General features: G+C 45.0%; 1 protein-coding gene across 1 annotated transcript in view; it reads left to right on the top strand.

The window, feature by feature from the left end:
* Positions 1 to 15,937, top strand: part of LOC139642397 (triple functional domain protein-like) — an 80,023-nt gene extending 64,086 nt beyond the window's left edge. Inside the window, exons 41-62 of the mRNA XM_071517212.1 lie at positions 3,047 to 3,142; positions 3,717 to 3,865; positions 3,979 to 4,045; positions 4,521 to 4,624; positions 4,734 to 4,803; positions 4,906 to 4,995; positions 5,114 to 5,206; positions 5,605 to 5,655; positions 5,752 to 5,829; positions 5,962 to 6,153; positions 6,427 to 6,607; positions 6,704 to 6,964; positions 7,066 to 7,580; positions 8,585 to 8,832; positions 9,506 to 9,644; positions 9,734 to 9,761; positions 9,955 to 10,117; positions 10,425 to 10,546; positions 10,748 to 10,826; positions 11,340 to 11,540; positions 12,098 to 12,236; positions 12,971 to 15,937. Coding sequence (XP_071373313.1) covers positions 3,047 to 3,142; positions 3,717 to 3,865; positions 3,979 to 4,045; positions 4,521 to 4,624; positions 4,734 to 4,803; positions 4,906 to 4,995; positions 5,114 to 5,206; positions 5,605 to 5,655; positions 5,752 to 5,829; positions 5,962 to 6,153; positions 6,427 to 6,607; positions 6,704 to 6,964; positions 7,066 to 7,580; positions 8,585 to 8,832; positions 9,506 to 9,644; positions 9,734 to 9,761; positions 9,955 to 10,117; positions 10,425 to 10,546; positions 10,748 to 10,826; positions 11,340 to 11,540; positions 12,098 to 12,236; positions 12,971 to 13,528 — 3,624 coding nt within the window. The 3' untranslated portion in view covers positions 13,529 to 15,937. The remainder of the gene's footprint in view (positions 1 to 3,046; positions 3,143 to 3,716; positions 3,866 to 3,978; positions 4,046 to 4,520; positions 4,625 to 4,733; positions 4,804 to 4,905; positions 4,996 to 5,113; positions 5,207 to 5,604; positions 5,656 to 5,751; positions 5,830 to 5,961; positions 6,154 to 6,426; positions 6,608 to 6,703; positions 6,965 to 7,065; positions 7,581 to 8,584; positions 8,833 to 9,505; positions 9,645 to 9,733; positions 9,762 to 9,954; positions 10,118 to 10,424; positions 10,547 to 10,747; positions 10,827 to 11,339; positions 11,541 to 12,097; positions 12,237 to 12,970) is intronic.
* Positions 15,938 to 26,139: the final 10,202 nt, after the last annotated feature.

The raw sequence follows: 26,139 nt of genomic DNA, 5'->3' as shown, positions 1-26,139 counted from the left end.
TCATAACATGTATTTTTCATTCTTCTCCACAAAAGTAAGACATTTTGAATACATTTTCTTTACATAATAGCTCCATTTTTACCTTTCTTGTGAGGAAGTGTTACCCCAGCTCCCTTTTAAATACATCTTAATTGGATTTTAGGGTGTACAGGGTTTTCTGCTTGCATGGATGCCATTAGATTACAGTCCTTAGGGCAGAAAAAATGACTGAATAGTGCACAATTTGTACAAGAAAATGAGCAAAAACTAAACAGGGGTGACTGCTTTTTATCCTTTGTGTATGATGAATAGATGTTCTGGTCAAATCAGTGATGGTAAAATCCAAATCACACGATCATAGCCTGTAACAGCAATGAGACCTGACGATGCACAATTTAATATTTCTGTGAAGAATGAAATAAGTGAAACGCTCAATACACATTATACCATGCATATGAAATATTTTTGACTATTTGAGAGTAACCAGTGTAGGCATTTCTAAGTAAGTCCCTCCAATCATAATTCTCAGGTTTTAAACACGACCTATGATCCTCTTTAGGATAAACCGAGTCACTCCTTATGCAGTTTCTCTCCTCCTTGTCATTGCTGTTATGATTTTTGGTTCCTATCTTCCTACAGATTACATTTTCCGCTCATCTCAGTCTTACTCTCTCACTTTTCCCCCCTCAAAAAAAGGACATTGCCTGACACTGTTTTTGAGTGACTCCTGCGTTTCCGTTCTGCATAACATTTTTATCTTCCCTTGGTCTTTTGCATCGTATTCTTCCCTCTCTTCTAAAGCAGTAGGCAATGCAAAGCTTCAGGTAATCCAAGTCACCTTCTCGTCTAAAGCGGAGACTCCTCTGACACTAATTTCTGTTTCTCTTTTGTTTTGTTTCCTGGTTGTATCGTTTGCTGTTCGCCACACTGTAGCATTACCTTGATTTATGTCCTGTCTTTGCTTTGTCTCAGTTTCCATACCTCTCCATCTGAATTCCCCGCTCTTCCCCTCTGTCTTTTCCCCTCAGCCAATACTTCAATTCTTCTCTTTTTTTCCCCCCTCTTGGCACTCTTCAGCTTTAGTTGCTGATTTCAAAAGCCTTTTTTTTTTTTGCCTTTGGTTTCCACGACAGTTGATTGAAGGGAAATGGAGGTAGAATTTTCCCTCTGCTTTTTTTTTTTTTAGACTCAACCTAGTTCTCTTTCTGAAGTTTACCTTTCTCTATGTTTTAGAATGATCTCTACCTAATTTTCGTATTTCGCTCAATTTTGAAACTTTCTTACTGTGTAGAATTTCCTCCTTCTATCTTTTCGTACTTTTCACTACTTTTGACTTTGGTGTTTTCTGCCCAGTTCCTTCGACACGCAGCTGTAACGGCTAGTCGCATGGCGGATCATGGGGAAAACTTAAGGAAGGAGAGCATGTGCTTAACTGTTAACTCATATTCCAGGATCCTTAGTCCCTAGATACTGATCTGGAGTCTGTTTTGCCTCGTTCACACCAATTTATGAGACTTTTTGAAGCGAATTTTGAATTTGTTGGAGTCTTGAGCCGGGTAGAAAAGCACAACACTTTTTTTTTTTTCTACCCGCTCGTCCTCTAAAGGTTTGGGAGGAGCTCAGCGGCTTGACGGGGCGTCAATGTCGTTCAATACGGTCGCTCAGAAACAGCGGGCATCCGTATAAACACTAGGAGAACATGTCCCCCCCCCCTCCCTGGCACCGGGACGGCGATCCGCACTGCAAGCGAACCCTGACCCCCCCCCCCCCCCCTCCCCACCCTCCTCTTCATCCCTCCGTCCCCCCTCACCACCGCCACCACCACCCCCCTCCCCCCGCTCGTCTTCACTCCCCTTTTACCCTCTGTGCGTTAACCTCATTACCCATGCGAGTAATTGGCATCTTTAAACGCTGGCGAGGCCAGACGGGCACACAAGCCTCGCCCAGAAAACCAAATTGGGGAAAAGTCTTGAAGCACAGCACAGCAAGGGTGAGAGTCCTATATATCTATACCTCTTTCATTCTCTCTGTTGGCATCCCTTTTTTTCTTTCTTTCCAAGGCTACTCATCGTCACCTAAAAAAACAAAAAGGTTTCATTAAAAATGTCACAACTTATTTTTTGGCCTTACCCCCCCCCCGCCACACACACACACACCTCATCGCCTCTTTCACTCAACATTTGACTTTTTTTTCATATCTTTCATTTCGTTCACCCCACTTTCAGCCTCATGTTTTTACCTTTCCATCTACGTTTTTTTCTAAATTTCATAAACTTCTATTCCTCCTCACTCTCTTTGAAGACTTATCCCCCCCGGCATCGGGGTTTCATTTGGCTAAAACATCTTTCTTCGGGTTAAAACATCATTGTTTTGAAATGTGCCCAATCTTAAGACTTGACATCTTCCTTATTAATACCATTGTGCTTTTAAAACGTTTCACTTTTGACACATTTTTCACACCAAAAGTCATTTGCTCACTCAAATAACTAAAATAAAAACATTCACCTATAACAAAAACTGGCAACATCTAAATAGAAACGTAAACTTGAAATGAAGCTCAACAGAAACCTACCATGGAATGACATATTAAAATTTAAATAATATCCATTAGTCCATAAATGTATGGCAAAAGAAACAGCTTAACACGACTTAAGGAAGAACTCGTAGATTCACATAATTCATGGGTTTATTGAGCCTTGAAGTTTTCAAATAAAAGAGATAATTTGACTATTTATTGTAGATGTTAGGGATGAGGAAGAGGCTGTTTTAAGTACCAAGTCCAACTGTAATGACAGTATAGCTAATGACCTGCTTTAAGTGACTGATTGATGAAATAGAGCTGTATGAATTAAGAGCTATAGTCTTATGTCTCTGACTTTTACAGTAATAATGAGGAGTAATCGCACCTCCTGAGCAACTTGACATCTCTGTTGGAAAACACAGAGTTGTATTCGTACCAGCTACAGAACAGAGTTAGTGGCAGTAGTCGTTGGACTGTGCGGAGTGCAGTGCACTCTTCCCATGCTCATCCCTCTCTCCCTGCTTCCGTCTCTCCGTCTCTGCCCAGACCTCGTCTCGTCTGTCGGTGCGTCCGTCCAGCTCCGAGACACCCAGTGCCGCCGAGTTGGTGAGCGCCATCGAGGAGCTGGTCAAAAGCAAGATGGTAGGGACATACACAAGGAAGCAAGCAAACGCTAATCTCAAGATTGATCTCGATGTCCCACCTGAGACAGACAGTCAACTCATTGCACGTCACTCCAGAGACAGCGTGTCTTTAGGTCCGGAAAACGAAAAAAATGTGCTTTCTTACTGTATATTCTGATGAGGATAGTTATCTTCATTTTCACATACGTTTCAGTGGCGAAATTGGTCTTAGATTTCACTCTCACTGGTATTAACAAAAATCTTAGAATGTTGCATTCAATTTGATTGAATTTGCCACAACTATGTGGATAATAGCATCAATTTAATGCCTTAAATGTAAATGTAGAAGGTAAATTTGAAGACGCACAATGGCCCACGGGGAAGAAAATCATTCAGTTTGGATCACGTCTCTCTTCTCCTGAAACAAAGAAAAACTGGTGATTTTCTTTCTTTCTTTCTTTCTTTCTTTCTGTCTTTCTTTCTTTCTGTCTTTCTGTCTTTCTTTCTTGCTTGCTTGCTTGCTCTCTTTTCCTTCTTTACTTTCTCCACTCACACGCACGCACTTACATACTGTCTCCCTTCTCCCGGCGCAGGCTCTGGAGGACAGACCCAGCTCTCTGTCGGTGGAGCAGGGAGACAGCAGCTCTCCCTCCTTCAACCCCTCCGACAACTCCCTCCTCTCCTCCTCCTCCCCCATCGACGAGATGGACGAGCGCAAGACCAGCATCCTCAAGAAAAGACAGTAGGCCCCTCTCCACTCCTCTCCTCCTCCTCCTCCTCGCTCACACACATACACTCTGATGTTTTTTGGGGGGCTTTGACCCGACTGCTTGCTGTTTTCTTCTCTTGCCGCAGTTACATCCTGCTGGAGTTGGTGGAGACGGAGAGAGATTACGTCCGAGACCTCGGCCTGGTGGTGGAGGTGAGATGATGCGTTATTTGCATCGGTTGTGTGTGTGTGTGTGTGCATCCCAGTCAGTCAGTCAGTCTGTTGAACATCAGTGTAATACTAAAGTCCACAAAAGTCCTGAAAAAACTCATCTTAAATTAGATTTTTTTTTTAATTCAAGACTGTAAAATTCCTTCAACATTGTTAAATACAGCTTTTAAATCTTAAATTCAGTCTTGGAGATCTCAAAAGTGTTGCAGTTTCTTAGTGTTACACTTTTCCTAGTAAAAAACAAAAGCAGACCAGTCTTTTAATAGGACTTACAGCTTTTTCAGTTTCACATTCATTTCAAGGGTGAAATTGGTCCTATATATTAATTCTGACTTCCATTAGAAAATATCTCAGAAAGTATTAGATTTAACCTGATTGCAGACACCCAGTTATTTAAGCTATGGAAATTTGTATGCAGATTGTGTGACCCACTGTTCTTGTGTGTCTCCCGCTTCAGGGCTACATGAGCCGGATGAAGGAGGAGGGCGTCCCTGATGACATGAAGGGGAAGGACAAGATCGTCTTCGGCAACATCCACCAAATCTACGACTGGCACAAAGAGTAGGCGGCCACACACACACACACGCATACAGAGGAGAACAGTGTTTTCTCAGTACTGATTCACTGGCAACTCACTTTTCCTTTCTTCTCATGTCTCCGTCCCGCTCAGTTTCTTCCTGGGTGAGTTGGAGAAGTGTTTGGAGGACCCCGACAGACTGGCAGCGCTCTTTGTCAAACAGGTTAGTCCTCAGTGGACTTCCATGTGTGTTTGTTTGTACACTGTAGATACATATTAACACCAGGTGTAACACTGTGTGTGTGTGTGTGTGTTTTGTACTCAGGAGCGGAGGCTAAACATGTACGTAGTGTACTGTCAAAACAAGCCGAAGTCGGAGCACATCGTCTCGGAGTACATTGACACCTACTTTGCGGTACGGGCCCCTTATTTAGAAACCCAACCTTATTAGACACACAGCAGCTCCTGAGAGTCTTCCTCTAGCTCGTAACCTCCTCACTGACCTCCGACCTCTGACCTCTGACCCCGTGCAGGACCTGAAGCAGCGTCTGGCCCACAGGCTGCAGATCACAGACCTGCTCATCAAGCCGGTCCAGAGGATCATGAAGTACCAGCTGCTGCTCAAGGTTGGTCCGCTGCAGTACAGCAGGGGGCAGCAGAGCATAAGCTGCTGTGTTTTTCCCCTTCCTCTTTTGAGTCAACGACATCTGGCATCCATATTATGTTGCGTTACCGCCATCTACTGTCTATAAAATCATGCTTTTCTCCTCCACTTACAATCTACACTCTCTAATAGACTTGTTTCACTTAAAAAGTCAAATACAGACCTACATCTTTTTCTATCTTCTGCTAGTTTCAAACTTGGAACTGATTCTTTCCAACCAAAGACATTCTAGTGTTTCCCAATAGTGTCAAGTGTCTTGTTCAACCCACAGACGCTGATTAGAAGTTTTGCATAAAGTGATGCCATTATAATGTGTTACATCAGGACCCATGATGTTTATACTATCTTACACTGTTTTAGGATTTCCTGAAATTGTCTAAAAAGGCCGGGCTGGAGTCTGTGGAGTTGGAGGTAAGCTACGGGATGGGCCTCTTCTTAAACACTTACCGTCAAGTCAAACATGTTCAGCAATCCCATCAACTTTTTGTTGGTTTGTGACCGTTCCAGAAAGCGGTGGAGGTGATGTGCATCGTGCCAAAAAGGTGCAACGATATGATGAATGTCGGCCGGCTTCAGGGATTTGATGTAAGAAATCACATTACATTGTGAATGACAGGACTGATAGCATTCTACAAAGCATGATGACGTATTAACGTGTCTTCTCGATTCCATGCCGTCTCCTTCCGTTCCCCCCTCCGTCCTCCCCTCCCTCCCCAGGGGAAGATCGTGGCCCAGGGCCGCCTCTTGCTCCAGGACACTTTCCTGGTGGCCGACCCGGAGGGGAGCCTCCTGGGCCGCATGAAGGAGAGGAGAGTCTTCCTCTTTGAGCAGCTGGTCATCTTCAGCGAGCCCCTGGACAAGAAGAGAGGCTTCTCCATGCCTGGCTTCCTCTATAAGAACAGCATCAAGGTAACGGATACATGAGTTCCAGCTCCTTCTGCCCTTGTTCTTGTCTGTCTTCACTATAACTATCCACATAGCTAATAAAATACTAAGGGAAGGATGGACTGCTCACTCTCCTACATGCTAATTGAAGACACATTAACACTAGAAAGGCCAGTGGATTTTGGGGGTAAAGAGGCCAGTTGAAGATCAGAAAGTAAATATAATTCTAACTGCTATTTCCTTGCATGATTTTGAAAATCTAACAATACTGGTTTGCCTACCTTTTGGTCTCTGTAGGTAAGCTGTTTAGGTCTGGAGGAGAACGTGGAAGGCGACCCCTGTAAATTCATGCTCATGTCCCGGTCGACCAACAGCAGCATAGAGTCCTTCGTGCTCCACTCCAACCACCCAGGGGTGCGGCAGGTCTGGACCCTGCAGATCAGCCAGATCCTGGAGAGCCAGCGCAACTTCCTCAACGGTAGGCTGACACACACAAACACACACAGAGGACAACTTTTTAGGAAGGAACAGTTCATTACGTAACCACTATCTTCCCTCTCCCTCCCCATCCCAGCTCTGACCTCCCCGATCGAGTACCAGAGGAACCACGTGGGGGCGAGCGGCGGGCCGTGCGTGCCCAGCGTGGGAGCTCCAGCTGGGGTCAGCAGTGGGCCCAGCGCGCCCCCCGGAGGTGGAGTTTCCCAGGGTAGCTCCATCCCCGCAGGGCCCCAGGGCGGCTCTCGTCGGCCCTCCAGGATCCCCCAGCCGTCCCGTCTGCCCCAGCCCCTACGCCACCACCCCGGGGCCGACTCCGACGGCCCCAACAAGATGTCAGGTATGGATCCTCTGTTATGTTCCTAATGTGTGAAATGTGCGTTTTGTACGGCATAAAGAAAGATGTGACTGAGGTGTGAGTTTTGCTCGCTTGTGATCCAGGTTCGTCCCCCCGTCCCGCCCCTCCTCCCCTGCTCCCTCCAGGGGGTAGCCCCCAGGGAAAGCGCCCCATCCAGGCCCCAGACGACCAAGCGCAGACCCCCACCCCTGCCAGCGCCGTAGCCCCCATTCCCCGCGCCACAGTGGGGCCACTTCCCACCACCCCCTCATCCAAACCTCGGCCAGGCGCCGTCTCCCCCATGGCCCCACCCCTGGCCACTCCCGCCTTCGGCAAGGACGTCCTGCCCCCTCCCCCCCCCAGCCCCGGCCAGAAGTCCGGGTCCGGATTCTGGAGCTCCATGCCGGGCTCTCCGGCCAGCCGGCCTGGCTCATTTACTTTCCCGGGGGAGGCGGGCGAGACTCCGGTCCGTCAGAACCAAAACCAGACCCAGACCGGCTCTGGATCCGGGAGTCAAAGCCAAACCCACAGACACTCCACGCACAGCAAGGAGGCCGACCGCATGAGTACGTGCTCGTCGGCCAGCGAGCAGTCCATCCAGTCCACCCAGAGTAACGGGGTAAGACTCCGACCCGCTGCCCCGGCCCGGGCTACGGCCTAATGGTGCCCAAACTAACCTGGGAGGTCCGGTCTGTCCTGTCTGCCTGCTGTCTCCTGTCCTGCTGCAGCCAGTGCTACTAATCCGTCCTCTACTACACAACTTTCACCACTCTTCAGCATCACCCTCTCTAGCTTTAGACAATCTCTGAAGACACTTTAGTCTCTAGCAACAATTTCCACTGTTTCTAACACGGTTCTACACTTCTCTAGCGGAGCTTGTTCAACTCTTCAATGATCCCTATCGAGGCTGTCTCTAGATTTCTCAGCTCTAACAAAGCTTGTTACTAACCCCTGGCTTCCTCTTGGCCGTCCTGCTGTCTTCATGGGCGTGTTGCTGAAATGTCGCTGTCCTGCAAACTAACCTCCCAACGTTTGTGGCTTGCCTGCAAGCGGCCTGGACTGAGATTTCCTCTCATTCAACCTTTTCTAACTCTTTTCCTGGAGCGACCCGAACAAAGACGAGCGAATTGGAAATCTTCACCTTCCTCCTGCTTCTCTCCATCCAATTTCTTTGTTAGTGTTTTTTCTAAGAAGAACATAATGAATCGCTGTTTTGTCTCTCTTGCGCTTCACTCTAACCCTTTCTGAAGATTGTACCCAGCGGACAGAAAAAAATCACATCTATTTCCAATGTTTGTCCTCTGTCTTTCTCACTTTCCTGCTTCTCACTTTCCTCACTTCCCCACACCAATAGTAGTAGGTTGTATATTTTTCTTGGGATGCCATCATATAGTTGTATTTTGCGCAACACTGACTCGATGTTAATATAAGTTAGGCATTTTTAGATTTGAAATTGTCTAACATTATCATTATCTATGATCATACCGAGAGCTTTAAAATCAGTTTGAATGAAATTAGTCAACTTCTATTAAAAGCGAATTTCTGGCCAGAATAAAAAGGTTATGGTCACTTTGTGTTTAATAAAAGTCTTCTCCATGGCCCTCCCTCTTCCCCGCGGCGCAGAGTGAAAGTAGCAGCAGCAGTAGCGTGTCCACCATGTTGGTGACCCAGGACTACGTGGCCGTGAAGGAGGATGAGATCAGCGTCATTCAGGGCGAGGTGGTCCAGATCCTGGCCAGCAACCAGCAAAACATGTTCCTGGTGTTCAGGGCGGCCACAGAGCAGGGCCCCGCCGCCGAGGGCTGGATCCCCGGATACGTGCTGGGACACACCTCGGCCATCGTCCCCGACTGCCCCGAGGGAACCATCAAGTAAGGGAATACAAGTTATCATTAGTGTTTCATGCAGAGGAGTTTTTTATGTTTTGGGGGAGAACCTATCCTGTCCCATAGTTGCCTGTAAGACGTCTGATATCGTCTTGCATTGATTGCATTGGCTTCCAGGTGCAGGGGGTTGGGGATAGTGAGGAGGCAAAATAGTTTTTGCCACGGCATATGGTTTCGTTTGTGGGAATAGTTTACGGAAAATACAGAGTTATGAAGGAGAAGTAGAGAAGTTTTCAGTGTTTCCCCCAGATTTGTATTCTTGTCAGTGTAGAAAAGCCTCTGAAACAGCATTTAGACCATCATGGGACACTAAAACTCAGGATAATAATAATACATATTACTGCATACTCAGTAATACATCTCAGTATACTTCATACTCAGTATACATCGAGAGGCCTATAAAACCCATGCTGTTTATTCCTAATTTGTAAAATGTTCTCTATTCCTCTGTCCATCAGCTTCAAATCTTGTGTGGGCTGCCACAATATAATCGATACATGAGAAACACTGGATTTTTGTGGGACACTCACAATAAATAATGTGCACTGTCCTTGAGATGAGGGAATAAAGCTCCGGATGATCCCCATAAGAAACACCTGCAACCAACTTGTGCCGTTAAACATTTTCATTTGACTTGGACCCTCTTTTGTCCCAGTAGGAAGTCTTCATCCTGGCATACGTCCCTGCGCATCCGGAAGAAGTCTGAGAAGAAGGAGAAGGAGGCAAAGAAGGAGACCAAGCTGGAAAACGGTTACAGGAAGTCCAGAGATGGCCTGGCCAACAAGGTTTCTGTAAAGGTCAGTTCATGCCTACACCTCAGGAAGCAGACATGATTCTGCACTTCTGTTCATTTTTCCCTCTGACATTTTTTACTCTTTCTTCCCAGCTTCTAAATCCGAACTACATCTATGATGGTAAGTGATTTTTTTAATATTGTACCTATTAAATGACCTAGAATCCGTTTTACAGCCCCTGCTTAGTTCGCTGTGAGACTATTTGACAAAAGCAGTGTCATATATGTGTTGATTAAAGCACTATTCCACTGCCCTTAACACAGCTGGCGTAGTGTCCCATAGCATTTGACCTTTGACCTTCCTCACCCTCCAGTCCCCCCAGAGTTCCTTGTGCCCCTGAGCGATGTGACGTGTGACAACGGAGAGAGCGTCACCCTTAGGTGCAAGGTGTGCGGTCGACCCCGGGCCGCCGTCACCTGGAAGGGACCCGACCAGAGCAGCCTCACTAACAACGGGCACTTCAGCATCGCCTACAGGTATATCCTACATCACTTATCCTGTAATGTGTCCAACGTCCTTCATCATACATGCTATATCCTATCTCCTACCTCCTGCCTGCTATGTCCTAAATTCTTGTCTCATATATTGTGTCCTGCGTCCTACATCCTAGGTCCTATATCCTATGTCCTCAATCCTTCATCTAACATTCTGCATTTTGCATCCTACAATCCTGCATTCTATATCCTCTGTCCTGTATAGGATATAAAACTCTTAGACTTTGATGAAGCTGGCCTTTTGAATGTTAAACGCAGATGTGAATGTACATGTATGTATTTGTTGCAGTGATACGGGTGAAGCGACCCTGCGGATAATCGGCGTAGACTCTGAGGACGACGGCGTTTACACTTGCGTCGCCACCAACGACCTGGGCAGCGTGACATCATCGGCTAGCCTCAGAGTGCTGGGTGAGGACGCACACACACTTCCCTTACCGATGAAAGACAGATGATGCACTTAGTCGTCTGACACACACATCCAGCCTTCACATTCAGATACGCCCAGAACACAATGTACGATATAGATTGTACCATACAATACACATTTTAACTTATACAGCGCTAAACGTGATGTTAAATCCATCTCCTGTGTTGTTTGTCTCATCTCAGCTGTGTCCAGTGACGGGGTCAGAGTGAGCTGGAAGGACAACTTTGAGTCTCACTACGCTGAGGTGGTGGAACTGGGCAGGTAAAGCACTCTTACAATACACTGACAATACTGTATCTCCATACTGTACACTAAAGGGCGGTTAGATTAATATATAGGTTTGCAATATATTGGACAGATATTGACCTTTCGTTAAAAATCGGATATCGGACAGTCAGTGTCGTCGTTCTCTGATATGATGCAGTTTGTATGATTACGTATTTATTGTATAATTGATCAATACTATACTGGTTGTCTATGGGAAGCCCTTAACCTGAATTGATTGTAATGTGACATTTCGATCACATTGCACAATTATTATTATTATTGGGTTTCAATGGTGGGTTTTAGTGTCTGGGGGTCTAAATGTTGTTTGAGACGCTTTTCCACTCTGCCAAGATTCCATGAATTCCCAAAATTGGGGGGTGATTGTAACGGTTATTACAATGATATTAATGACAACTAAGGGTATGATGACGATGATAATGATAATGACAACCACAACAATGGTACCAAGGAAAAAACAAATGGCCGCTCCCTCGCCCTTCTCTCCAGGGGTCGTTTCTCTGTGGTCAAGCGTTGCGACCACCGGGGCACCAAGCGCACGGTGGCAGTCAAACTGGTCAACAAGAAGCTGATGAAGAGAGACCAGGTGACTGAGGAACTGAATCTGCTCCAGAGGCTCCAGCACCCCCACCTAGTCGGTCTGATAGACACCTATGAAACCCCCAGCAGCTACGCCCTGGTCCTGGAGATGTGAGTACACACCGAAAAACACACACGCTCACATGAAGGGTTTCATTCTAAAACATTTTTTATTATAGGGATGGCCGATATTGACAAAATATGTTATTTTTACAATGCATCACAGTATTTTTCATTTTGTTCTTCTAAGGTTAAGATTCAAGTTACTGAAAAATACAACCCAGCTGGCACAGTACTCCATCTGCAGCCTTTAGTATATGCTAACAAGAAAATGTTTTAAAATTTGAGTTTATTAAACATAAATAAAAGAACTTCACAAATATATAAGTATATATCACAAAGTCCACGATCCTTGTGAAGGTAAACTGTGTTAAAATTTGAACTGTTAATGTGTGTTTGTTAAATCTCCCAGCCCTACTTCAGTATATAAAAAGAAGCTATTAACTTAAAAAAGAATCAGTAATGACTAACTCTCAGACCGCAGTCAGTATTAAGGCCTTTTTTCAAAGGGTGGACATATTTTGGAGTGAAACTCTGCACACAGCTCATGAGCTCGATAAACCTTCAGCTCAATTTTTCCATCTGATGTTTCACTGCGTGTGTTTCAGGGTCGATCAAGGCCGTCTGCTGGACTACATCGTGAGCTGGGGGAATCTGACGGAGGAGAAAGTGGCCTGCTACCTACGGGATATCCTAGAAGCTTTACACTACCTACACAACTGCAGGATAGTACATTTGGACGTAAAAGTATGTACTTTCACCCAATACTAAATGACTCGGCGCATGATATTCCGTATAAGGCTGGGGACACACTACACGAGCGAATAAACTATGAAAACATTACATATCACACACTTAACCAATGGCATTCGCTGAATTTTGTAGAGGTGCACACACTTGACAAGTTAAACAGAGGGATCACACTACCAGAGTTCTCAGTTCACGCTCCCAATCCACACTTTCTGTATGTTTTTCCTTCTCTCACACTCATCTTTCAGTGGCTATTGCCAGTCAGGATCATTGCTAATTTGAGTCAGTGAGCAGCTCGCATTACAGGAAGACATCAAGACTTGTCCAGATTTGAGATGTAAAAATCATGTTCGAAGTAATTGCGACTCGTGACTCATCTGAAGCTAAAGTTCATAACCCTCACACACTACAAGATCATCTGTAAGGACTGTCCATTGCAGTCCCAAACTACTGCAGACTTGGCCTGATCTTTATAATCAGTAATTATGCCAAATTGTGCCTTTTATTGACCTAAAAGTCATGTAGTGTGTGCCTAACCTAAACTGGCCTGAATCTAGTTATATTTTCTCCCTCCCCTGAATGGCCACGGTCAAATTGGCTTTGTGTAATATTTCATCTACACCAACAAATGAAATGGTACAACACTGGAAACCTTAATGATGGAATGAATTCAATAAATAATCAAGAATTCATAGTGATAGTGTGTCTTCTGCTCCGTCCCTCTTCTCCAGCCTGAGAACCTGCTGGTGGCTCACAGCTCCAGCGGCCAGCCGTCGGTCAAACTAACAGACTTCGGCGATGCCGTCCAGCTGAACAGCGCCCACTACGTTCACCCTCTCCTGGGCAGCCCCGAGTTCGCCTCCCCCGAGCTGGTCCTGGGAGAGCCGGTGTCTCCGACCTCTGACCTGTGGAGCCTGGGCGTGGTGACCTACGTGCTGCTGAGCGGCGCCTCCCCCTTCCTGGACGAGAGCGCCGAGGAGACCTGCCTGAACATCTGCCGGCTGGACTTCAGCTTCCCCAGGGATTACTTCCAGGGCGTCGGCCAGGCGGCCAGGGACTTCGTGTGCCTGCTGCTGAGGACCGACCCCGGCAGGAGGCCCCCGGCCGGCATCTGCCTCCAGGAGCCCTGGCTGCGGGCCGGCCTGGCCGACGGCCGGGCCAGAGCGGAGGGCTGCCTGGACACCTCCCGCCTGATCTCCTTCATAGACAGGAGGAAACACCAGACTGACGCCCGGCCCATCGGAGGAGTCAGGAGCTTCATCCAAAGTCGCCTCCAGCCCCGGGTTTGAGCCCCAAGGGGAGATTCACAACTCCAAGCCGACCCTCGGCCCCTACTGCCTCGTGCTTTTTCGTGGATCTGACCAGACTGATTAGTCGGGAAAACGATAGGCTTGCAAGTTGGAAATACTGTATTGCTTGTTATCCATACGTGCTAAGGCTGTAGGGGCAGCAGGTTCCCCTGGAATTGGGCATCTTGATAGTCTAGATGAAGAAAGGAGGGAAAATAACGAATGCTGATCTCATCCTCTTTCACAGAATGTTGATTTATAAAAGTCCAGTAGTCCTTTCACCAATTAAATTGAGGCCTATGGAGGTCTCAAGCCAATCAGAACCCTAGAGAACAGAGTTCTCGCCAATCAAAAAGATGGATGTCCTTGTCTACTGCTGCTTGCTGGTTTCAACTCAAACCGATTTTGTAGTTAAGTAAACAAAAATGAAAAAAAAAAAAAAAAACATGAAGTAATTTATTTTCCTTTGCGAGAGTTAAAGCCGATCAAAAGAGCCAGGAGATCGAGCCTTGACTGCACAGTCGCAGAGCTTTCAGGAGAAAGTGATGCCAACGAGCTCGTGACAGCTGAGAGCAGCGCTGCCCTTCCCTCTTGTTGCTAGAGAGGGACAGAGACATTGTGTTTCTGCTCTTTTACACTAACTGCAAGTCAGAGACTTTTGAGAAGCACCCCTTTCTTAAAGAAACAATGTATAGAAAGGAAAGTACTGTCTATAAATTTTCAAGAACGTGTTTGAAAAAAAAACAAATATAGTAGTAAATGCTCATCAGTTGAAAGTTGCTGTGCTACTTTGGACTCTGTAGACACCCAATCCTGGAGAGACTTTTCCAGTGACGGAGCTTCTCGACTTTACTGAGACATTTATACATCCGATCAGAGCTTTTTGATTGCTGCGCTTACAGTATGTACCTAATCTAAGATACCATGATGACCATGTCGCAAGTAACAATGCTGCACTGTCCAATCTCTGAGAAGAAACAATAGACAAAACGATTCATTGTTTGCTTTTCCTAGAACAAAATTGTGTTGCGCAGATATAAGATGTTTAAGCCTTACTTTGTATATATACTTCAACTGCCTTCTTTCCCTCACATTCACAACGGATGCCTGCTTTCGGGAGGCGGGACAAATGACTCCCGCAGACCGTAGATTGTCATTGGGTGTCGGCGCCCAAGTGGCAGCGGGGATTGCCAATCAGATGGGAGTGAATGCGGAGGGGGAGGAAGACAAATTACTGTAAATGCACTCATTGTATGTTATGTTTCTGATTCTTATCATGTGCAATGTTGCGGCTTTAACATTTTATGCAACTATTTATGAAGACATCTGTTGTATCTGTAATAAATCTAGAGAAAAGCATGTACTTGGTACTGCAAGCACTGCTGGTAGTTGTGTTTATTTGATCTTTGAGTATTATGAATTCCAATTTTTGCCAATTTTAGGGGTCGCAATCTACATCCTGCGTTATGGTTTGATCAAAAATAATTTAACACTTTTTGTACTGTACTGTATGCCTATATAGTTATTGGTACACCAAAGTTGCTCTAGCTTTACAGTACTTAATAAAAATGTTTTATTGTGATTATGTTTCACTTAAGTTAGGTATGCTATAACCGTCTGAAATAATTGTTTACACTAGCTACAAACACTATGTTGGAAGAACATGATAAGTTTATTTTGTCCTTCATGCCCTTCATTGCAGTGCAGGGGATTACTGAGGGGCGTTGCTGATTTCATTCATATAGAATTGAGCAATGCAGTCTAATTTGAAGAGTTAAATGGCAGATTTTTTTTATACATCATTAGATAAATGCCGTTCAAACTTTGTGTACAGATACTTTTTGCCAACATTTGTTTTATAAAACCCTGTTCCGTACAGGAGACACTTATGAGGAAACATAATGTTCTCATTTTGTCCTCTTGATGCCACAAACTCAATCAGAGGACTCACCATAACTAGTGATTCTGGTGTCTTAGCTTGGTGAATATGCTTGCTGGAAATGAAAACTCAAACACATGCAGGGCCAGACTGCTGCCAAACTTGATTAAATGTGTCATTATCTGGTTAGGATGCATCATGGCTCAACTAATGACACCAGGAAGAGAGAGAGATCCCAGTCCTGCTTCTATGACCTTTTTTATTTATTTTTAAGGTGTGCAAAGGCCATTAAAAACAAGGAAACCTGGACTGGATACCTCAGTTTTGATTTCTTCCTTTTTTCTTTTTTTTTGTCTTGTGTTTCCAGTTTAATTTGTTTCATAAATTACATGCTTACTATTTGTTTTATTTTTATTTTATTTTTTATCTTTGCATGTATATTCTTTTGTACAGACCATACATTTTTTTTTCCTCCTGTAAATATTTTCATTTTGCCATTATTTGAGAATTAAACATACTGAACACATGTACCCCGCTTGACTTATTCGTATTCATGTCACTCATCACTCATTTTCTGTTTTATCATTTGAACAGGAGGAAATTTGGACACACTGGCTTTCATGAGAGCTAAAATAGAAAGCATTAACTTGTTCAAAATATTTAACTTTAGATTTGTGTCATAGATTTCTTCGATATGCTGGTGGAAGTACAGCGACAGCCTTTTCTCCCTTCAACTAGTCTTATGAATGATGAGGACATTTTGATATATTTCGTAACTTTATTGCAGTTTGGTTGCACTTTCTTCATTTTCCATCTCCATAACTAACTTTGCACTAGAAAAATATCCATTTTAACAAGTCGTTTAATCTCATTTTCAGTCTTAAAATCTCATTTTTCTTTAAACAAGTGAAAAATTCTGCCAGTGGGATGAGTTCATTTCACTTGTTTGCGACACAGTTTCACTTGCTACAGGATTTCTAGAAAATAGAAACAGGGCTGTAGAACTTGAGATCTTGGACTTGTCTTGGATTCAGCCATTATTGGATGTCGACTTTTACCTGCCTATCTAAAAATACTGGGTAATTTTATTGATGTTTGATTTATTTTCTCCCCAGCACTACAAACATTTTAAGAGATTTCACCTCTAGAAACCTCTGTATGACATTGTCCTCATGCACTGATTAGTCAAAATCCTAATTTCTAAATTCTTAAGCATTATTTCACATTTAGAAAGATATGTACAGTGTTTATTGCCTATTTTGGTTCTGAATAGGACTCAATTTGCCCTGGCCTCGGTCTTGACTTGGTCTCGACCCTCTTTGAACCTGGTCTTGGAATTGACTTGGACTCGTCTAACGTGGGTTTGACTACAACCCTGTAGAAACAAGTGTCAGTATCTTGAGTAATAGAGCAAATTGCCTCACTAGTGTCAAGGAAATTAGTTTGCAGTGGTGGAGCAGCTGACCTGGTCCTTCATGGTTCTTCATCCCTGCCTCCTCCCTGACAGCCCAGCACAGCGGCGAGGCAGCAGAGACAGAGACTATACTGCTGAGGAGGTTTGTACAGGGAAGGAAAAGTGACAACTAGCACTCCTACTAGTCATGTTCCTTCTTTTTCCATTCATGAATGCATGTTTTCAAAAAATTATGCAAATTTTAGGAACAAAAAGAGAGTAAATGCTCAGATGTCTTTTAATTATAGTAGCCTATAAGAATGAAGTCTTTTTGTTCCAGTCACTTTTGACTGATTTTATAATAATACCAATTTATTATTAAAACTGGCATGCTGTCATTTTGTTTAAGTGAGAAAATGAATAAAAGAGTGTACACAAATGCATTTACAGTATATGAGTAGTCTAGTAGCCCATTCAGTATTATGGTCTGTACTGCCCTCAAGTGGTTCTTCACTACTAGTGAGGGAAGGGATTGGTTTATGTATACTGTACTTACATAGGCCTATTACATGAGTCCACACCTCAGATACACCATTTCTGCTGTGTTAACACATTACTAATTGAGATGGCTTCAGCTTTGGTCAAGTCACATGCTGATTAATGTGTTAGTACCCTCCAATTAATAACTATAGTGCCACCAGTTTGTTTGTCATCATTTGACTTATTCATTAACTCTGCAGCAACCACATAGCCTAGGTATAATCCTAATCAATATTGTTGGATTGATCGATACATTGATCTTTGGTTGGTTAAATGCATATAGGCCTACGACTGTGAGAAAAGTTATTAAATGTGTCACATTTCAGGTAGGGAAGTTGTTTATTGAAGTGGTATAATCCATTCTTATAAATCTGTGATAATAATGTGATTTTAACCAAGATTTTAACCCATTGGATTAATGGCGGCTCCGTTGCCATGGTGACAGAAGCCGCCGCTGACTTGTGACGCAAAGCGCATTTGTGACGCAAACGCCGAGTTTGGACTTGAGGTGAAGTTTCATGCGTTTAATTCACTTTCTACACGTTCACAGGTAAGTGTGATAGGATTTACTTTCAAGAATAAACCTGCCAGCAGGTCAAAACTGACCCGTTTTACTTACTGTACATTATATTGTGATACCAACGTGTTAAACTACTGCACGGATATCTGGACAGAAGGATGCAGTGTGGTCAGTAATCCCCTCCTCGACCCAACTCAATCTGAAATAAGTTATTTGATGAATAGTAATATAATATTCACCTGTAGAAGACATTAGTCTTCAATGTAGTCTTGTTGTATTGGAGTCTCAGCAGTAAATAGCCTGCTATGAGTCAATAAAACGTCCCTAGCTAATGATTTGACTGCATTTTCTCAAATATAGTGATTTCTCTAGTACTTGCTATGTCTTGCAAGCTGTTTATGCCTTTGTGTGTGTGTGTGTGTGTGTGTGTGTGTGTGTGTGTGTGTGTGTGTGTGTGTGTGTGTGTGTGTGTGTGTGTGTGTGTGTTTTCCAGACCCAAACCCAAAAAATGGATGACTATTTGAAGCTATCTCTGCTCGGACAAGGCAGCTACGGCCAGGTGTACAAGTGTCGGCACAGGCAGTCCGGACACCTTGTGGCCATCAAGCACTATTTAGACAAGTCGGACTACATAGTGAGGAGGACTGTCAACAGGGAACTCAAACTGCTGGTGGTAAGGATTTCTTAAGCTATGGCTCAGGGCCCCCAAAAAGGTCACAGGCCTGTTTCTAATACTGATAAAACACATTTTTACAGATAGGTTTGTGTATTTGATTTGTTGTTCTGCTTTATTCTCATGTCACCCTGGTTTTGATTCATCTGCTTTCATGTTGTATCATGTTGTTGTTTGTAAGTGTAGAGTACACATAGAGTCCCGTATTGTTGTATCGTCACTGACAGTTTTGAGGAGGATTAGGAAAGAGTGCAGGGTGGCATCACCTTTTGAACCATACAGCTAAATTTATCCAAATGTATCCAAACCCTGTGTTGGTGGTTCAACTCGAGTGTCTTCCTGCTGAACAGTACTTCCACCATGAGAACGTGGTGCGGCTGCAGGACTTCTTCAGGCAGGGCGGCTACCTGCACGCGGTGTTCGAATTCGTCGACCACTCCCTTCTGGCGGAGTTGCGGAGGGAGCGTCACGGCCTGGAGGCCACGCGGCTCCGGAGGCACGTCTTCCAGATCCTGCGAGGCGTCGACTTCCTGCACGGCAACAATGTAAATATGACCGGAAAGAACCGGACACAGCTTAAAGGTCGTTGTTTTTGTCGGTCTCCTCTCTCTCAAACCGTCTTCTCCACCTCCAGATCGTTCACAGAGACATCAAGCCGGACAACATACTGGTCACCGGCTCCGGTGTGGTCAAGCTGTGCGACTTCGGCTTCGCCCGCACGCTCCCGAAGGCCGGAGTGCCCCTCACCGGCCATGTGGCCACTCTGTGGTACAAAGCCCCGGAGCTGCTGGTGGGAGACAGAATGTACAGCAAGTGGGTATCAAATCAAAAACTGCTGAGAAATTTGCCTTTTTTTTATTGTTAGAGGGTTTTTATGGTGTTTCTCTGTCTGCTCTCTCCCCTCTCCTACAGACCTGTGGATGTGTGGGCCATCGGCTGCACCATCATGATCATGACCAGATGCAGCATGCTCCTGCGTGGAGACTCTGAGATCACCCAGCTGCACCAGATCGTCACCAAAGTGGGTAAGTAGCCCTCCGCCTCAGGAGTGTGTGCGTGGAAACGCGCAGATGCACGGGTAGGTGAGTGTGTTCGTCAGTGGTGGGAAATGGACTTGGATAATAAAGATCACCCACCTTGGTAAAATAACAGCGGTAGATAACTTTATTATCCCCCCGGTACAGAGGTCTGTTCACTAGCATCGTCACACTGCTATCAATAGGCCAACATGCCTGCTAGGATTTTGTTATTGTGAAAAAATAAAACAACATATAATGATGAGGAAAAGTGTTTTCTCTGACTTTCTGTTCTTCGAATAAACAGTCCACTATCCCGGAGCGAAGGGTCGTAGCTCACTTTCGATATGACATTATGTGTCAGAGAAGTGTTCAGTTTATGTGATCATCGCTGGGTTTTTCTTTCTTGTCATGGCCAGGTCCGCTGACCCCACACCAAATGCGGCTGTATTTGGATAACGCCAAGTATTCGTCGTTCAGCCTGCCTGAGGTGGAGCTCCCCAAAGACCTCAGGAGGAAGTACGGCCTGTACGACCCCCTGTTGGCTGACCTGCTGGAAGTAAGTGTGCTCTCTTCTGCGCAACTGGGCCTGGACAGCCACTGATCACACAGTGCGGTCCTATAACTATTACATTTATCATTAGATTTAATTTGAGTTTCAGTAGAACATGGTCTACATGCTGTTTTCATTGGCTTTTCTACCATGCAGAGAACAGCACTTGGTTATTGTTAAAGGTATTTCATTACAGAATCTTGTGGTAGGGTTGCAGACTAACTAACACTTTCTGGTGCTGCGTAATGCATCTGTCTCGGTGAGTTGTATTTTTCTTATTTTAAATAAGGTGAAGAGTTAAAAGAGTCGTGTTGTTTTTCAGTCAAGTCTCCAGATGGATCCAGCGAACAGGTCGAGCTGCTCTGGGATGATGAACCACGAGTATTTCACCAGAGACGGGTTCCCTGAAATGTGAGTAGGCTGTGACATGGGGGCTCTGTGGGGGCGGAGGGGGAGGAGAGAGCCGAAGACCGTCTCCTTTCTGAAACTGGAACAAATGAGCCACTTTCTGTTCTGCTGTCTCCTGTGTAGATTCATCCCAGAGCTCCACAAGATGGTCCTAAAGGATGCCGCGGCCCGCGGGAAGTCTCTGCATGAGACTCCTGACGGGACCGAAGAAGCACAACCATCTCCCTCCTGTCCCTCACCCGATTCAGTGGTGGATGCCGTCAGCGACCCAGACTCCTTCCTGCATAGAGACGTGCAGGTATCTGAAACGGTCGAGGAGCCCGGCTCCGCCCAGCAGCAGCCGGAACTGGAGCCTTACGGCTACCAGATAATAAATGTCATATTCGACCACATGACAAAGAGGAGCCCCTCTGGCTGGATGGTCTCCTCTTCATCGTCCGTCTCCTGCCTGGAGAACGGCGTCCTGAGTGCGACGGGGCCGAGCGGCGACAAGGAGCAGCCCTCGGTGGGCCCGGATACGCCCGAGCCGGCACAAGACGGCGTCGGGATGCAGGGTCCACAAGAGAAGAGGCCGTCTCGGCACTTCTCCACCGCCTTGGTGCCTTCCTGTGTCCAGCCTGTGTTGGGCCTCATCAACAAAGCGAGGTCCAACTTCTTCGGCGCAGATGAGAGCGTGGTAGGTGGAAGAAGCAGGGCTAGAGTCAACAGTTTTCGCTGTATATTCAGAAGGTCTGTCTGTCAAAATCTCATCACTCCTCTTGCTGTGTCTTGCTTGTTTTGTTGTCGTTTTTATTGAAGGTGCGTGTGACCAACCAGGCCGATTTGAAGACCAGCTCGCCCTCCGCTTTGGCAATACAGATGGTGGACAGCACCTTCTTGGAATTGGCCAAGACAGCACAATGCGGGGGTTTTACCGCACCGGGCACTGAGGTGGAGAGGTGCATATCATTGGCCAACATGCTGTCACTGTCAAGAGTCCTGAGCCTGGACCCTCGAAGAAGCAACATCCAGGAAATCCTGAGCATGAGGAAGGACATGGCCGCAGCTGTGACCGAGCAGCTGCACGGCTTTCTGTGCCAGGAGCAGAGAGTCAGAGACAGCGCGGCCCCGCCGGCGGCCAGCGACAGAGAGGGAGCGGCCGTGACATCATCTCCCGCGGCCAAGGACAATACAGTGGTGATGTCATCAGCCAGGCACGGAGCTCTGGACGCCACTGACCTGCCGGTGGAGAAGCCTGCGGATCCTCCAGCCGACAGTGGTGAGGACTCTCCATGTTTGATAGATTTATACCAACAGTTTAAGACCGACATCAAGTGACAGGATTTTTACTGTGAAAGTGCATATTTACAAAATCACATGTAGAACATATTCATATGTGTAGTTTTTTTCTTTTATCAGGAAATGAGGTGGCGGCGCCTGCGGAGGAAAAGGAAAAGAAGAAGAAGAAGAAGAAGGGCATAAAAGGTGCTTTCCGCAGAGCACTGAAGGCCATCAGGCGCTGCTTTGCCTGCTGCATCCACCCAATGACTGACAGCAAGGAAATATAAACACTTTCCTCCTGTCCACCCAAACAGACATCATTGGAGGTATGTGCACATTCAGTTGATATTGCCTCCGTAATTCGATAATTACGATCGATAATGTAGAAAATGTAGAATATTTGAATATGCTAAATAATTATCCATTTACATGTACAGTTAATTATTTTTGTTCTTTTGCAGTGTAGATGATCTCTTCCCGCTCTTCTTTCACTCCTCTCCCATCAGATAAGTATAAACCAGCAAACAGCAATGGCTGGCAAGTGTTTTTGGTGCTTGTCAGCTTGTCACCGGTGGTCGATTCCCAACACACACTCACAGGTGTGGCCACCGGTACGTTATTGTTGAGTTGTTGGGTGTTGCCTTCTGGGGAGGAGGGAGGGGGATGAGGGGCACACGCTGTGTGTGTGTGTGTGTGTGTGTGTGTGTGTGTGTGTGTGTGTGTGTAACAAGAATTTAGCTTCCAGATGATGTATATACTGGAAGAAGACATCCATGGAGGGGTGGATGGACTGGTGGATGGACTGGCCATCAGGACTACCAGGAGAATTCCCCATGGACCGCTCTATCTGTGAGAGCGACAGAGAGAGAGAGAGAGAGAGTGCCTAGGTGAGTGTGCCCCACACAGTGCAGCTGGCTAATCATTCAGCATCGATTCAGCATCGATTTGATTCAGCATTCTAGCTGGAGACACTGTAATTACAAGGAGACTCGCAAAGATCTAAACTGTTTCATACTTCATTTTACAACAATGCCAGCTTTAGAGACTAAGTTTGTTTATTGTGTTTGACCCTCGCAATTCTTAATCTCTTGTCCAGGGTCAGCCAAGGACAGAGCCCGGGTGTGTCAGCAACAGGAGAGCCCCCCTGTTGATATATTACTTGCTTCACTCGTCCCACGCCAGACAACTTAAAGTTGTTTTTCAAGGGCCACCCTCAACACAAGGCAACTAACCCCAGGCCAGCGGTGAAGAAAACTTTCTGGTGCAAGGATGGCACCAACAGAAAGTTGGCTCAGCAACTGTGCACTCAAGTTTGACGACGGTGCAACAGTTGAAAACGTTACAATATGAGCTGAAAAATAGGAGCGGAGTGAAAAATGCCACGACTGGATGAGCAAAAGAACAGAACAGTGGACGAAGGCCCTGGAGCTGAAGAGGAGGAGATTGAAACAGCGAATAGAAGCTGCTCTCCCCGCAGAGATTGTCCACTGTGCTGCTACCAGGTTCTCATCTCAGGAGGCTCAACCTGCTCACAGATGCATACCGCGTTCTTGGCCTGGCAGACACATTTTTTCACTCGGGCCGTCCGTCACCCAAGTGGCCTGTGAGCGTCCATTTTCAACGCTGAAGTTGAGATGAGAAACATACTCAGGAGCAAGCTGTCACAGGACCACTGGGATGGAGGCTTTGATGCTGATGGACTCTGAAAGGAAACAGCCACTGTGATTCATCGAGTTGCAGAGAAGACCGATCTGCCGGGAAAGCTGCTCCTATAATAAGGTACGCTGTATTTTGCTGTATTTTTCGGCTTAGACAGCGTTAACAGAGAAACCAGTGTAGTGCTGCCTCTCTGCTCTCGCCCCCTGTCTCCCTGCTGTCTGTGTGTGTGTTCGTGGCTCAGTATGTCTCTCTGAGTGTGTGTGTCTGACTGCTTGTCTCTCCTCTCTTTCAGACCCACGCCGTGTTTCTACCTGGCGGCGGACGTGTGTGCTGGTCTGGTGCCTGCAGACGTTCCCGTCTCTCCTCAGCATCGTGTTTCTCTCTGCCTCATTTGCCATTGTCCATACTGATGTCCGTTTGGCTGTTTGTCCCGGCACCTACTGCACAGTGACGCACACTGTATGACATCATTTTGTTGTGTTATTAATAAATGTAATGCAAAAGTAATGCATTTGAAAATTATTGTTCTGAGGAGAAACTACAGGCAGAAATTTGGAGCTGCCAATCTGTTTGTGAGAGTGACTTTTCCGACCTGCATCAGGCTATGAACAATCTGCTTATTATGTAATATGTAGGCACAATAAGTAAAATACTAACTATTAACTGCCATGGTAACATAGGCTACTGGTAGTTATCATGTAAGTATCAATTTTTCTGTCTTATGTCATTATATCTCAACTCAAAGACTGGAAGATGCTTCTTCGTGTTGTAAATATGTGTTGTATATCAATAGGTTATGAAACCAATACTCAAGAAATTGCTTGCATGCCATTTTTATATGAGTTAATGTTAGTATATTTGTGCATAATGCATTTAGACTTTTTTGCAGCCATTTCTTCCATTTGATCTGCCATTCTTAATATCACCACTAGATGGTGGGAGACTCCAAATGCAGCTTCTCAAATTCCAACTTCAATGGGAAATTTATAATAAATAATCACAGTAATAATACTGCAGCTACCAATTTGAAATTCAGACATGGATGTGCCAGTGGAAGGTGATTTACACTTTCTGAGCACATTTCTGGCCCTGAGGAATGGATATGGGATAGTGTGTGTGTGTGTGTGTGTGTGTGTGTGTGTGTGTTTGGGGGTGAAAATTACAGCCGGGTGACTCAACCCCACATAGTTGACAGATGAGTAGCTCACTGCTGCAAAACCATTCAGGAACTGGACGGAGAACAACATGGATCACAGCCGTTTGGTTTATAGCAATGTTGTCTTTTTATTCTAATTTCCAATAAACAGAGAATATATCAGTCCCTTATTTGTACAAAAATACCTGAACAGGATACAATGTGGATCCAGGAGCCGTACAGACGTTTACAGAATGAAGCAAAGCACAGTGGGGTTATCTTAAAAATGATTACGGTTCATTTGCTCTTTTTCTTTCCCTGAAATGTTCATTTTACTTCCAAATACAGCTTATAAAGACTTGAATCCAAAAAAAAAAACAGACTAAAATTGAGTCAACATTTCACGTCTACACTGCGAGTCACCAATGGCGATGGGACATCTATGCAATTTATACCTGAAATTAGGAATTAGTTCCAGTAGGGTTATGGTTCACAGTCCCAGCTAACTGTAAATTAGTGTAGTGGACGGATGGCGACTACAGGCTTTGCTACTGTTCAGAAACAAGAGGCACCTGCTGCAAGAATAGGCTTGCTTAAGAAAGACAAATAAGAAAGAGTTAAAAAAAAAAACGCTTTGTTACGCACCTTGAAATCAGAATAAATGGAGATTGATAATGAAATGCACAACCCTCTTGAGCCTACAGCATATAATTGCACTACTTGTGATGAAAGGTGTACAAAGTGTTGAAGCTGCTAGAATATCCCCAAGGGTAAAGTGATGATGTATGAAAACCATGGATGTGTGTGTGTGTGTGTGTGTGTGTGTGTGTGTGTGTGTGTGTGTGTGTGTGTAGGGTTAATATCCAACCCCAACACACTGGGAACTGCAGATCACTCGAGTGTGTTTCTTGAGACTTGACTAACTTGAATCCCATGTGGCAGACAGAGAGATGGGGATATTCAATAGATGCGGCATTAAAATGAATGACATCATGTAAATAGACAGAATTGGATGCTGGCAGAATCGAAAGACTCCGTCAGCCTGTCAGCTTATACACACAACTGATGTTCAGAAATTTGACGCGTGCCAAATATCCAGTTTGATCTTTAAAAAACAAAAAAAAACAAAAAAATCAGCTTAATTTAATACTGTATATACTGTGGTATATTCTTTTTTTTATATAAAAGGTCATTTTGTGGCAAACCAAAGACAATATACAATAATGTCAATATACACACAATCAAATAATGGAAAAAAAGGACAAAATAAATCATTCTTCATTTTACACGGAGTTATGAGCAAAAGCATAACGCCCCATACATAGTGATCTGTGACCTAGGTACAGTGTTAGATCTACGTCTCCATAGCTTCACATACTTGGAAAACAAATGATACTGTATACTGGTATATTCATATACTTGGACTTGTGTATAGGATTGCATTATAGCACAGTGATTAAGATGGAGGGAGGAGGAGAGGGAGAAAATGACCCATGTGGACGTGGTTTTCTCGTTTGTTCGTTTGTTCTGTCGCGTCCCTCTCTGACAGGACAGGAAGAACCTCTACTGTGTGTG

The sequence above is a fragment of the Centroberyx affinis genome, unplaced genomic scaffold (genome assembly GCF_046629955.1).
Source record: "Centroberyx affinis isolate AG114_WGS23_722 - 3 ecotype Tasmania unplaced genomic scaffold, CSIRO-AGI_Caff_v1 ptg000474l_1, whole genome shotgun sequence".
Taxonomy (NCBI): Eukaryota; Metazoa; Chordata; class Actinopteri; order Beryciformes; family Berycidae; genus Centroberyx; species Centroberyx affinis.
The sequence above is the reverse complement of the archived record's forward strand: the minus strand, read 5'-3'. Positions and strand labels throughout refer to the sequence as shown.